General features: G+C 41.0%; 1 protein-coding gene across 2 annotated transcripts in view; it reads left to right on the top strand.

The window, feature by feature from the left end:
* Positions 1–15,080, top strand: part of CACNA1D (calcium voltage-gated channel subunit alpha1 D) — a 277,357-nt gene that overhangs the window by 223,524 nt on the left and 38,753 nt on the right. For both annotated transcript variants that reach the window (XM_070738512.1, XM_070738513.1), the window contains 3 exons: positions 6,837–6,939; positions 8,918–9,019; positions 14,679–14,809. In XM_070738512.1, the coding sequence (XP_070594613.1) occupies positions 6,837–6,939; positions 8,918–9,019; positions 14,679–14,809 (336 nt within the window). The remainder of the gene's footprint in view (positions 1–6,836; positions 6,940–8,917; positions 9,020–14,678; positions 14,810–15,080) is intronic.

The following is a 15,080-nucleotide window of genomic DNA, read 5'->3' as shown; positions in this document are numbered from 1 at the left end:
CTCCCTTGAGCTCCATGAGTCTTTTCTTCCCGTTTTTTCCCACCCCACTCTGCTCATTTCCCCCACACCTTTCTCCTCCCTTGAGCTCCATGAGTCTTTTCTTCCCGTTTTTTCCCACCCCACTCTGCTCATTTCCCCCACACCTTTCTCCTTCCTTGAGCTCCATGAGTCTTTTCGTCCCGTTTTTTCCCACCCCACTCTGCTCATTTCCCCCACACCTTTCTCCTCCCTTGAGCTCCATGAGTTTTTTCTTCCCGTTTTTTCCCATCCCACTGCTCATCTCCCCCACACCTTTCTCCTCTCTTGAGCTCCATGAGTCTTTTCTTCCCGTTTTTTCCCACCCCACTCTGCTCATTTCCCCCACACCTTTCTCCTCTCTTGAGCTCCATGAGTCTTTTCTTCCCGTTTTTTCCCATCCCACTGCTCATCTCCCCCACACCTTTCTCCTCCCTTGAGCTCCATGAGTCTTTTCTTCCCGTTTTTTCCCACCCCACTCTGCTCATCTCCCCCACACCTTTCTCCTCTCTTGAGCTCCATGAGTCTTTTCTTCCCGTTTTTTCCCATCCCACTGCTCATCTCCCCCACACCTTTCTCCTCCCTTGAGCTCCATGAGTCTTTTCTTCCCGTTTTTTCCCACCCCACTCTGCTCATCTCCCCCACACCTTTCTCCTCTCTTGAGCTCCATGAGTCTTTTCTTCCCGTTTTTTCCCACCCCACTCTGCTCATTTCCCCCACACCTTTCTCCTCTCTTGAGCTCCCTGAGTCTTTTCTTCCCGTTTTTCCCCACCCCACTCTGCTCATCTCCCCCACACCTTTCTCCTTCCTTGAGCTCCATGAGTCTTTTCTTCCCGTTTTTTCCCACCCCACTCTGCTCATTTCCCCCACACCTTTCTCCCTTGAGCTCCATGAGTCTTTTCTTCCCGTTTTTTCCCATCCCACTGCTCATCTCCCCCACACCTTTCTCCTCTCTTGAGCACCATGAGTCTTTTCTTCCCGTTTTTTCCCACCCCACTCTGCTCATTTCCCCCACACCTTTCTCCTCTCTTGAGCTCCCTGAGTCTTTTCTTCCCGTTTTTCCCATCCCACTGCTCATCTCCCCCACACCTTTCTCCTCCCTTGAGCTCCATGAGTCTTTTCTTCCCGTTTTTTCCCACCCCACTCTGCTCATCTCCCCCACACCTTTCTCCTCTCTTGAGCTCCATGAGTCTTTTCTTCCCGTTTTTTCCCACCCCACTCTGCTCATTTCCCCCACACCTTTCTCCTCTCTTGAGCTCCCTGAGTCTTTTCTTCCCGTTTTTTCCCACCCACTCTGCTCATCTCCCCCACACCTTTCTCCTTCCTTGAGCTCCATGAGTCTTTTCTTCCCGTTTTTTCCCACCCCACTCTGCTCATTTCCCCCACACCTTTCTCCCTTGAGCTCCATGAGTCTTTTCTTCCCGTTTTTTCCCATCCCACTGCTCATCTCCCCCACACCTTTTTCCTTCCTTGAGCTCCATGAGTCTTTTCTTCCCGTTTTTTCCCACCCCACTCTGCTCATCCCTCCCACACCTTTCTCCTTCCTTGAGCTCCATGAGTCTTTTCGTCCCGTTTTTTCCCACCCCACTCTGCTCATTTCCCCCACACCTTTCTCCTCCCTTGAGCTCCATGAGTCTTTTCTTCCAGTTTTTGCCCACCCCACTCTGCTCATTTCCCCCACACCTTTCTCCTCCCTTGAGCTCCATGAGTTTTTTCTTCCCGTTTTTTCCCATCCCACTGCTCATCTCCCCCACACCTTTCTCCTTCCTTGAGCTCCATGAGTCTTTTCTTCCCGTTTTTTCCCACCCCACTCTGCTCATCTCCCCCACACCTTTCTCCTCTCTTGAGCTCCATGAGTCTTTTCTTCCCGTTTTTTCCCACCCCACTCTGCTCATTTCCCCCACACCTTTCTCCTCTCTTGAGCTCCCTGAGTCTTTTCTTCCCGTTTTTTCCCACCCCACTCTGCTCATCTCCCCCACACCTTTCTCCTTCCTTGAGCTCCATGAGTCTTTTCTTCCCGTTTTTTCCCACCCCACTCTGCTCATTTCCCCCACACCTTTCTCCCTTGAGCTCCATGAGTCTTTTCTTCCCGTTTTTTCCCATCCCACTGCTCATCTCCCCCACACCTTTCTCCTCTCTTGAGCACCATGAGTCTTTTCTTCCCGTTTTTTCCCATCCCACTGCTCATCTCCCCCACACCTTTTTCCTTCCTTGAGCTCCATGAGTCTTTTCTTCCCGTTTTTTCCCACCCCACTCTGCTCATCTCCCCCACACCTTTCTCCTTCCTTGAGCTCCATGAGTCTTTTCGTCCCGTTTTTTCCCACCCCACTCTGCTCATTTCCCCCACACCTTTCTCCTCCCTTGAGCTCCATGAGTCTTTTCTTCCAGTTTTTGCCCACCCCACTCTGCTCATTTCCCCCACACCTTTCTCCTCCCTTGAGCTCCATGAGTTTTTTCTTCCCGTTTTTTCCCATCCCACTGCTCATCTCCCCCACATCTTTCTCCTTCCTTGAGCTCCATGAGTCTTTTCTTCCCGTTTTTTCCCACCCCACTCTGCTCATCTCCCCCACACCTTTCTCCTCTCTTGAGTTCCATGAGTCTTTTCTTCCCGTTTTTTCCCACCGCACTCTGCTCATTTCCCCCACACCTTTCTCCTCTCTTGAGCTCCCTGAGTCTTTTCTTCCCGTTTTTTTCCCATCCCACTGCTCATCTCCCCCACACCTTTCTCCTCCCTTGAGCTCCATGAGTCTTTTCTTCCCGTTTTTTCCCACCCCACTCTGCTCATCTCCCCCACACCTTTCTCCTCTCTTGAGCTCCATGAGTCTTTTCTTCCCGTTTTTTCCCACCCCACTCTGCTCATTTCCCCCACACCTTTCTCCTCTCTTGAGCTCCCTGAGTCTTTTCTTCCCGTTTTTTCCCATCCCACTGCTCATCTCCCCCACACCTTTCTCCTCCCTTGAGCTCCATGAGTCTTTTCTTCCCGTTTTTTCCCACCCCACTCTGCTCATCTCTCCCACACCTTTCTCCTCTCTTGAGCTCCATGAGTCTTTTCTTCCCGTTTTTTCCCACCCCACTCTGCTCATCTCCCCCACACCTTTCTCCTCCCTTGAGCTCCATGAGTCTTTTCTTCCCGTTTTTTCCCACCCCACTCTGCTCATCTCCCCCACACCTTTCTCCTCTCTTGAGCTCCATGAGTCTTTTCTTCCCGTTTTTTCCCACCCCACTCTGCTCATTTCCCCCACACCTTTCTCCCTTGAGCTCCATGAGTCTTTTCTTCCCGTTTTTTCCCATCCCACTGCTCATCTCCCCCACACCTTTCTCCTCTCTTCAGCTACATGAGTCTTTTCTTCCCGTTTTTTCCCATCCCACTGCTCATCTCCCCCACACCTTTTTCCTTCCTTGAGCTCCATGAGTCTTTTCTTCCCGTTTTTTCCCACCCCACTCTGCTCATCTCCCCCACACCTTTCTCCTTCCTTGAGCTCCATGAGTCTTTTCTTCCCGTTTTTTCCCACCCCACTCTGCTCATCTCCCCCAAACCTTTCTCCTCTCTTGAGCTCCATGAGTCTTTTCTTCCCGTTTTTTCCCACCCCACTCTGCTCATCTCCCCCACACCTTTCTCCTCCCTTGAGCTCCATGAGTCTTTTCTTCCCGTTTTTTCCCACCCCACTCTGCTCATCTTCCCCCACACCTTTCTCCTCCCTTGAGCTCCATGAGTCTTTTCTTCCAGTTTTTGCCCACCCCACTCTGCTCATCTCCCCCACACCTTTCTCCTCTCTTGAGCTCCATAAATCTTTTCTTCCCATTTTTTCCCACCCCACTTTGCTCATCTCCCCCACAACTTTCTCTTCCCTTGAGTTCCATGAGTCTTTCCTTCCAGTTTTTGTCCCCCCTACTCTGCCTGTTTTTGTGATCCTGGGATTCCCCTCCTGGGATTTCCCTACAGCATCGCGTTTTTGAGGAAGTCAGGAGTTGGGGTTTCCCATGGAGGGGAGCCTCAGGGGATCCCAGGATCGCAAAAACTGGTGCTTGGCTTGCAATGAAAGTCTGGAGGCAGGGCATCCCAGCAGCGGCAGCAGGTTCGTAAGGTGAAAAAAGTTCGTAACAAGAGGCAAAAAAATTTCAAACCCTGGGTTCGTATCTCGAAAAGTTCGTATCACGAGGGGTTCGTATCACGAGGTACCACTGTATTTGGCTGGTAGTAAAAGGAAGTTTTGGAGAATTAATTCAATAGTCAAGATTTTTATAAATTGCCTATTCACAGTTATGAAGGGAGGTAAAGAATGCCATATACATCAAAAGCACCCTCTAATTAAAGCAAGAAGATTGATGGTTCTTTGTTTTTAAAAAAATACATTGCATGGATTTTGCTCCTAAGGTCTCCTGCTATGTGACTCATGTAACTTCCAACTAGAACTAAAAGGCCAGCTGAGATTCTTCGATCAAAAATGGTTACCTATCAACATATGAGGGTCGCCCAGAAAGTAATGCACCACATTTTTTTTTGTTCAACAATTATTTATTGAACACAATGAAACTTACATACGAGAAACAATGATGTTTCTTCTCCACTTCCTATGTTTCCATGTAATCTCCTTCCCGTTCTATGGCCTTCCTCCAGCGAGACACCAGGGTGTGTATGCCCTGTCGGTACTAGTCCTTGTTCTGGTCACGAAGCCATTTCTGCACTGTGGAGCTCTGCCAAACCATCATCTAATGGCCTCACCCTCTGTGCCCAGCAACTAACCATACTTCTGTCAACTGCAGAGTCTCCATATACTGTACACAAACGTTTGTGAATGTTCCCAACAGTTTCTTTCTCCGCAGTGAGAAATTCAATGATGACACGCTGCTTGTAATGTACATCACTTACAGACGCCACTTCGAAAGATTGGTGCTGCTATGCTATGCTGTCTGAAGAAACACAAAATTTACACACGCACTGCTAACAATTCAAATAATATATATCTAAAGTTTCGCATTTATGCCATTATTGTCGCCTGAGAAAAAAAAAATGGGTGCATTACCTTCTGGGTGACCCTCGTAGAATATAAACAGGAAAAACACAGTAACTTCTGGTTGTGTGGATGTTTCAGAGTTTATACTGAAGTTGTATCGGGTGGGTTTTGGATCCTTCTACTGTCGGTTTGCTTAGGGACGTGCTGTGCAGGCGCTTTGCACGTGCACACATGCGCAGTACTAAATGAAGCTTCTGCATAGAAGCAAAAAGCAAGATGGCCCCGGCTATTGCGCCACCAAGAGAACCAGCTTGGGAGCATGGCAGGCCTGGGTCACTGCCAGTTCCAGTGACCCATGCCACCAAGTTACTAATGTTTCTATGGAACCGGTCTGAAACGGCAGGAACCAACCTCTGAGTTGTATATACAAATACTATCCTATCTTTAGCAGATCAGCAGTGTTGCGGTAATGCCTAGACATAGCTTAACATTTATACTAAAGAAATATTTATTTATTTATTTTTTATTTATTATTTGTCCAATATACAATACATATGAAAGAGAATAGACATTAAGTAATATATATAAAGATAGAAAGTAAGAAAGAAGAGAAGTAGAAGGAAAGGAGAGAAAATGTATGATATATGAGATAAGGAAAGACAATTGGACCGGGGATGATAGGCACATCAGTGCACTTATGTACGCCCCTTACTGGCCTCTTAGGAACCTGGAGAGGTCAATCGTGGAGAGTCTTAGGGAGAAATGTTGGGGGCTGGGGGCTGACACCACTGAGTCCGGCAATGAGTTCCACGCTTTGACAACTCGATTGTTAAAGTCATATTTTTTACAGTCAAGTTTGGAGCGGTTAATATTAAGTTTGAATCTGTTGCGTGCTCTTGTGTTGTTGCTGTTGAAGCTGAAGTAGTCGTTGACCGGAAGGACGTTGCAGCATATGATCTTGTGGGCAATACTTAAATCGTGTTTTAGGCGCCGCAGTTCTAAGCTTTCAAGATCCAGGATAGTTAGTCTATTTTCGTAAGGTATTCTGTTTCGAGTGGAGGAGTGAAGGGCTCTTCTGGTGAAATACCTTTGGACGTTTTCGAGAGTGTTGATGTCTGAGATGTGGTGTGGGTTCCAGACAGATGAGCTGCATTCGAGAATGGGTCTGGCATAGGTTTTGTAGGCTCTAGTCAGTAGTGAGAGATTGCCAAAGCAGAAGCTACGCAGGATCAGGTTAACAACTCTGGAAGCCTTTTTGGCGATATTGTTGCATTCTACTATTAACTGAGATTAACAAATTCCTTTAAATTACCATGAGGAGAACATGATGGAAAGGGTTGCCTTATTTTCTTTGGTAAATAAAATACTTATAATTTTTAAAAAAACAAGTCTCGTTTCAGAACAATGGAAATTTCAAAGATATCTAGAATATCATTATCCACAGAAATTACTTTTTATTCTTTCTGCCGTTATAAATATTTCCCACTGATTTTACCAGAGAACTAAACATTTATGAAGCTATTCAAATAAAAAGAAATGAAACTTTATAGTAATTATGATACGCTCATTCCAAATGTTTATCTTCTTCCATTAATGTATAAAAGCATGTTTGATATGAATTGTTTTATGTATTAATTATAAAACACGCTTTCTTATGGAACTCTCGTATGAGGCAAAATTTCCTCTATTTTGTAAGATATCCCTGTAGTATTCAGCTCATGACACCTATGAATAATAATAATCACTTGACTATGATATATTGTTCTATGCATTTTTAGATTAATTTCCTGGGCATACACTTTAAACATCTGATAAATGCATACTGAACCTTCTTTGTGTCCTTTTCTTTTTTTAACATATCTGCAGAGGTTGGTAGCCATGAACATGCCCCTAAATAGTGATGGAACAGTTATGTTTAATGCTACTCTATTTGCTTTAGTAAGAACAGCCTTGAAGATCAAAACTGAAGGTAGGAGCCTACAATAAATATTTTAATCATTCTTTTTCCCCTCTCCTTTTCAAACAATCAGTACTGATCTTTGATATATGTGGTGGCCACCCTAGAGTCTTTGTAAAAGTTTGCATGTATGTCTATAGAGATTCTCAGTCATCCATGTCATGGTTGTCCCAAAGATGCTTTTTTCATCCAAGAAACCTCTACAATATCATTAATATAAATTTCAAATGACTAGGAAGGAATATAAATCCTTCCATTCAGTATTTGGTTGCACCTAGTCCGCGCCACACTATAGTGTGGTAGTGGAAATGGAGATGTGCATGCATCTCAGCATCCCTGACGTATGCACCCCCATTCCCGCATGAGATTCGGCTTCTGCGTATGCACCAGAAGTGAAATCTCACAAAAAAAAACCACTCATGTGTACAAGATTTTGCCAATTTGTGATGTTTTTATGCTTCTGCGCATGTGCATGCGTGAAAGCAAAAAAATCGCTGAAAATTGGCAAAATCTCGCATGCATGAGCGTCCTTGTGCAAAATTTCGTTTCCAGCACATGTGCAGAAGCCAAATCTCATGCGATTGTGTGCCTGTCTGCTCATCAGACATGCGCCCGCCCACACGAGTCTCCGGGAGCACACCCGGAGCACCAGACACAAGGAACCCTAGCCTGCTTCCACTGCTCAGTCAGAGTTGAAGAAGCTTCCTGGATGAGAAACAAAACATCTTCAAGGAAAAAAACCAGAAAGTCCAGTTGCCTCTGGAAAAAAAGCATCTTTGGGTTGCATGTACAGTCTTCTGTAAATGTATTATAGTTATGTGTGTAGCCCCAAATATCAGCTGTTTGTGGGACAGTAGTTTCCTTTACTGAAAAATAGGCTAAGTGATGGGAATCAGCTGCACTTTGAACTTGGTGTGTGTGTGTGTATATATATATATAATTAAGGGAGACTAGGATAGATCTATTTCGGCCTTATTTTGGCCTCATCAGCTAGCCATACCCACTGGGACTTGAACCTGCAACCTTTGCCTTGCAAGGCAGAGAATTATCCTCTAGGCTACAGTATCCAATCCCTTCAGTTCAAAGTGTATATAGACATACACACACACATATATACACACACTGGTCTTGATTTCTCAAAATCTCTGGCCTTCAAAAAGTTGTGTATAATAGACAGAAATGTGTTGTTGTTGGCAAAGTAACACGCAATCAGAAAATATATTTTATCAAATATGAAATTCATTGGTATCAGTAGCTTCTTTATTTTGCACATTTTTGCTCAGGAGATTTAAAAAATTGTACACGGCCAATACATCAGATAATTTTATTGAACTATATTTTTACGAGATAAATGTGTTTTGCAATTATGGCATTTTATGTAAAGTCTTCGTTGTTTATGATACTTGTTCAATGAAATGGCTGTCAGCAGTACTAAGTTTGGTGTCTGTCAATTTCCTTCTGGATCCTAGCCAGTATTTCTTCTCTGCTGATTGCTGAAGGATCTGTGAAACCAACTATCACCCTCCAGTTCAGGCTTGTGAGCCTCAAATGTATCCTGATGGCCAGTTTGTTTGTTTCTCTAGTCATTCCCTTCCCTTGCCACGAAAACAGCAGCAATGGAGAGTGTTCTTGAAATAGTCCAAGCCAGATTGGAACCTCTTCAAATCTATTAATCCAATTGGCTAGACTTGCTGTGGGAGAATATCACAAAGCTATTGTTAAGTGATAGACTTTCTCTTGAATCTATGTCTATTGAATCTTGAGTGAGTCATATTTGTCTTACATGATGTTGTCCCAAAGTAAAAGCAAAGTAAACTAGTGTCAAAGTTATTGACCTTTTGTGGAAACTTCATTTAACTTTGGCTTAGCTGTAGAGATCCAAACCATGTGCAGAGATATTGACATTTTGCTCTTATATGTAACTTCTTCCTCCTTCCTTCCCTCCCTCCCTCCCTTCCTTCCTTTCTTCCTTTCTTCTCACTCTCCCCAGGAAATCTAGAGCAAGCAAATGAAGAACTCAGGGCAGTCATAAAGAAAATCTGGAAGAAAACTAGTATGAAGCTCCTGGACCAAGTTGTTCCTCCTGCTGGTGGTTAGTAACATGATTTCCCATAGCTTATATATGTTAAATACAAAACACAGAAAAACACTATAACAGAATGTGAATGTTAACTAAGTGACATGACAGTGAAGCTTTAAATATAAATTTACAGTAAAACATATAACATTCTGAAATAAAGAATTTAAATTTCCTTTATATATATAATTTATAGGCTTCAGAATAATGAAATGCTAACATGAAGACTTTATCTCCACTAATGCATTTAAATTTGGAATTTAGTCTAAAATTTGTGGGCCACTCTTTCATTTATTTTCCCACAACACAAAACAATTATGTAGGATAAATTGCCTCCAAAGTATAAGAAAATAGTTAATCAACAGTAATTTTATTAAGAAATGCAAAGTAAACAATCCGCTAACATTAGTTTATTAGATATCTTAGTGCTTTGTAACTACCAGGAAAGTTATGATTGATTTAAATGAAATTATGCATCTAAGTTAAATGAAAATGAACATATTAATTATATGTGGATGGTTATACACTTGTTTATAGATACAATGATAAAGTGTTGACTATGGGTGATGTTCAGATTTGCTGTTTTCATTTTAAAAGTGCAGGATCACTTGCATAGTTAGAAAACATCTGAGGCCACTGTCAGACATCCAAAAGACCCCAACTGTGGGAGTTCATCTTCTAAAATGTTGATACTTTACTGTACTTCTTTAGTATTATTGCACCCTTCAAGGTCACTCTGGTTTAGGTTTGAAAAATGATTTACTGCTGAAGGTATTGAATTCTGTCCTCTCTCCAAAAATGACCTCCTTAGTATTTCAGGAGAGAAAGAGCATGTTTAGCTGCCCTACTTTTTAGCCAGCCTAGAAGCAGCCCCTGGCAACTGACAACTCAGATTCAGGGTGGGATGGGACGAAGCCAAGCAATGCCAACAGCCCAGAGAACAGATACTGCACATTTAAAATGACATTTCTGTGTCCCCTTCCGCTTTTTACTAGCCGCACAGCTGATTTCTTGCATGGCCTAGATGAGTTGCTTTTGTTGTAACAATGTGCTTGAGCTTTTTCTGCAGCCTCTATTCCTTTCAACTATCAGTCTTTTCAGAATATTCTGAAGCAATTCTGTTTTAGGGTGGTGGCATGGAATCAGTGTTGCCTCTGGCCAGCTTCATTCCCCTCTTTTTATTGAAATGCAGAGACATGCTTCAGAATAGCAAGCCCTGGCTGTCTAAACTGAGCATGAAGAACCTTTTACTGAGTATATGATTCAGACCTAACAACACACAGTGCAGGTGTTCTTTACAGTAGAGTCGGAGAGTTCAGCACAATTGCATCACCGTGTACAAAATGATATCAATGCATTGTGACAAGAGGAGTGACCGAGCCTGTCTAAAGCAAAGGCACAAAAAGTTGTCACCAAAATGCAGGAAACGGAAGAGTGCCAAATTTTGGTGCAACACTAAATTCACAAATACAGAGGACAGGCGACATGAAAAAGGAAAAGATATCATAATAATCTAGGGATTTGAAACAAAAACAAACATATAGAAAAGCAAGCCTGCAGATTCTCATGAACCTGAAATAAGTTCAAGATTATATAGCTTCAGTTTAAGCAACATCATAATTTAAAGAACACTTTGTGAATTATACTGAATTATATTTCAGATCAGAACAATGGCTTAGAATGAAAATACATGACAGTAGGGCATATATTGGACAGACCAAAGTTTTTAATCTGTGTTATATTATTTCATTTGTTTCAATATGCATTACCTCTATCAGACAAAACCCAAACAGACTAAATGTTACAGTCATTTCACCATCTCTTAATAAAAAACAGAGTTATGGAATAAGAAATACTAATATAAGAAAGTATTAGATATTTTAGATATTATTAGCATTAAATACACTAATTTTCTTAATTTAATACCTAGAAAGAGACTAAAATGATTGGCATATCATGTGACAAGTTACATTGCAAAAATGTAGTTCAAAAAGAATGATAATAATAAGAAACCCCCACTAGAAGCCATTCCAAGATTTCTTTTAATTCCCCTATTTTTAACTCTTTTCCAAGCACACTGACACTTATCTAATACTCTCTTTTTTCTTCCATACTTGTTTTGTTGAAATTCAGTCCATTCTTATATTTTTTCATGTAGATATCAGCTCGGTTTCTTCTATGCCCACTTCTTCCTAGATGTTCCCCTTCATGTATACTGTGCCCAAAGTAAGAAACTAAGAAAGGATCCATGTTTGATCTGTGAAATATGCTCTATGTCTCTCCCCTTTGCATATTCTGCTGTTCAACTACAAGTAAGAAATTGCAACAGGCAGGTGAATATGGAAATACGGATTAGTGAATATACACTTTTGAACATGCTTATACATCAGCAAAAAAAAAAAGTATATTCTGATAGGTCAGCTTAAGGCATGTTTGTCTATTATAACATAAAAAGTACTTTTGTTCCACTTAATTTATTTCTTAGTCCTTGAAATCCATTTTAAATAGCATTCCCATATTAAAGTTAATAGTTTGAGAACTTTTTGAAAAGAAGCTTTATCATAAGCTCAATAAATAAATAAATAAATAAATATTTTCAGTTATATTTCGCCTTTATTATCTTTTACAAACACAAAGCAACAAACATAACCAACATGCCTTCTTTCTATTTTCCCCACAAGAACAACCTTGTCAGTTGGGTTGGACTGATATAGAATGACTGGCTCAAACTCACTTTCATGGCTAAGGTGGGACTGAAATTCAGTCTCCTGCTTTTTAATGTGGTACCTTAACCACTACCTATATGAGATCTATGTGCAGATTTATTTTTTTTATTGTTTTACTTTGATGACATTCAAGTTTTAGCATCATCTTTTATTCAAAGGTAGACCTTAAGGTGTGTACTTTGTTAGTTGGTGTCTCCTTCGACATATTAGATTAATATAGGCATCACTGATCAGGACAGAACATGCAGGCAGTTGGCCTAATCAAAGAATCAAATTCTCATCATTCCATGAATTCCTTTTTCTGTAGGCTCAAAATGCATGTCACTATTGCATTATTTTCTACTAAATTAAATTCTGAAGGACTCTGCTAATATGGACAGGGAAAATTCAGTGCAACTATTCCATGGCCATCTTAGTGGTTCAAAGAAGTTAATTCAGGTGTAGTCTCAATGACATTCATTTCAAGAAAATAGTTTCCAAGATAGATTACATATTAGTTGCTCTCATACTTTTCAAATACAGTGTTCCCTCGATTTTTGCGGGGATGCGTTCCGAGACCACCCGCGAAAGTCGAATTTCCACGAAGTAGAGATGCAGAAGTAAATACACCATTTTTGGCTATGGACAGTATCACAAGCCTTCCCTTAACACTTTAAACCGCTAAATTACCATTTCCTATTCTCTTAACAACCATTTACTCACCAATATTACTGGTACTCACCATTGAATAAGACACTTATTGATCCTGATATTTATAAACATAATTATTTATTAACAATATTTTTTTGTTGTTATTTATTTGCAAAAATTATTAGTTTGGTGATGACGTATGACGTCATCGGGCGGAAAAACCATGGTATAGAAAAAAACCCGCAAAGTATTTTTTAATTAATATTTTTTGAAAAACCGTGGTATAGGCTATTCGCGAAGTTCGAACCCGCAAAAATCGAGGGAACACTGTATAGTTAAATAACCATGACGATTTAAAGAAAATAATTGATGAGGACCTTTTCAAAAGATATTTTGTCACAGGCTCAGCAATGCTATGGAACAGACTGGACTCCCAGCCATGCAACTTTAAATCTTAAATTTTGTTCTTCTAACTCTTCTAATGGAGCAGAATATAAAATACTTTATCAAATATGGGCTTGCTCTATAGGTAGTACTGTTAATCTAACCAGAATAATAAAAATATTTTGGGAAGGCATTTAAGACCATCTTGTAATGAAATTCTGTGTAATTGTCCACAATGTAAAAAGTAACATGGATGATTTTTGTTTTTAAAAAAAATCTCCTTTCTGAAATCAGAATCAGATATGGTAGCAAAACAAAATATTTGATTATAACACCAGTAATTCAAAGAAACTCTTCACAAAAACTTCCCCTTTTGTACCTTCAAATCACCACCAAAGTGTGGAAGGCAATCCAGAGATATCGGACTTGTCAGTTGGGAGTAAGAGTAGAGCAAAGGGAATCTCACTGTAAGCCAAGTGTAGAAGTTAGCTTGTTCCTGAAATGATCACTCATGAGTGATATCTTTTTATGGTCATAATGCTATTCAGCATAAACAGTTATTGGAAACTTTACATCTGTCAAAATTGTTTCCTAGTCCATTGTAAAATATTCTTAAAGACTCCGTGAAGCAAAGCTTCCAGTACAAGGACATTAATTTAAGATAGTAGCATTTGCTCAAAAGCTTGATTTCTGATACCTGTCACTTTATTTTATACGAGTATAACTGGCTGAGTATTTTCACTCAGAGAAAACCTATCCTGTTTCCCTCGAAATAAGACATTCCCTGATAATAAGCCCAATCAGACTTTTGAGTGCATGGCAATAAGGCCAAGTGCTTATTTCAGGGTTCCAAAAAAATATAAGTCAGGGTCTTATTTACAGAAAAAGATTGATACATAGCAACTCAATAATTTAGAAAGATGAATACCAATAACTGGACATATTTGAATTTGTTATAAAAATAAGTTCCTTTTATCAATAATGTCAAAGCAGCCCCATAAAATTTTGATAGTGAACTTACAAATGCTTTGACATGGAGGGGAAATTGTCAATTGAGCTGTTTAATTAAATTTATATTTTACCATTTCCAACATGTAGCCCTTGCCTAAAAAGTTGCACATCCCGTCTTTAAAAGGACCAATTCCAAATAAACCTGAGAATTTCCCAGGATGCTCTTATTGTAGTAATTTGGTTCAAATGGATGAAAGTATTTTGGGCCCATTCTTTTAGTTTCAAGTTTCAAGTTTTATTGGATTTATATGCCGCCCCTCTCCGAAAACTCGGGGCGGCCAACAGCAATCATAGACAATATACAATAATAATCCAATACTGAAAGCAAATTAAAACCCCTTAATATAGAAAACCAAACACACATACAAACATACCATGCATACCATTGTAACGGCCTAGGGGGAGAAGAAATCTTAATTCCCCCATGCCTGGCGGCAGAGGTGGGTTTTAAGTAGTTTACGAAAGGCAAGGAGGGTGGGGGCAATTCTAATCTCTGGGGGGAGTTGGTTCCAGAGGGCCGGGGCCGTCACAGAGAAGGCTCTTCCCCTGGGTCCCGCCAAGCGACATTGTTTAGTTGACGGGACCCGGAGAAGGCCCACTCTGTGGGACCTAACTGGTCGCTGGGATTCGTGCGGCAGAAGGCGGTCCCTGAAGCCTCTTAAAAGAACTGCTTCCTCTTTGAATTCTAATAAAATAACTTATTTTCCTTTCATAAGACATAGTTCACTTATCTGCTTCTACTGCTTAGCCTAGTTTGCCTGTTAAACCTTGCTTTATGCTAGATTCAGGATGACTTGTTATAAGCCAGAACCCTAATGCACAGAACACCGATCACATTTTTTTTCCTCACTTGGATAGAGTATATATTGACTTTTAATGAAATGTGCTGAGGCGGGAGACATCTCTTTGGTCTGTTCGTTTAGATGATGAGGTAACCGTGGGGAAGTTCTATGCCACCTTTCTGATACAGGACTACTTTAGGAAATTCAAGAAACGGAAAGAACAAGGACTGGTGGGAAAATACCCTGCAAAGAACACCACCGTTGCATTACAGGTGACTTTGTTTTCCTACACTTTAACTAACCATCTTGCAAGTTTATTAATAACCACAGGTAAAATGGCTGTAGATGCAGTCAGCAATGCTACAAGGACTGTTCTTTGTAATGATGCCTGAGCTCCTTCAACATTAAGAGGAGTAATCATATTTTTCTGTGGGTTGAAAGGTAAGTGAAGAATATTTTATAGAAGCCACAGCAGATAGGATGAAGGTAGGTTTTACATTTTTAAGATGCCAATCTACACAACAACATGTTTGACAGTCAAGT

The sequence above is a fragment of the Erythrolamprus reginae genome, chromosome 2 (genome assembly GCF_031021105.1).
Source record: "Erythrolamprus reginae isolate rEryReg1 chromosome 2, rEryReg1.hap1, whole genome shotgun sequence".
Taxonomy (NCBI): domain Eukaryota; kingdom Metazoa; phylum Chordata; class Lepidosauria; order Squamata; family Dipsadidae; genus Erythrolamprus; species Erythrolamprus reginae.
This window is presented reverse-complemented; position numbering and strand designations above follow the sequence as displayed.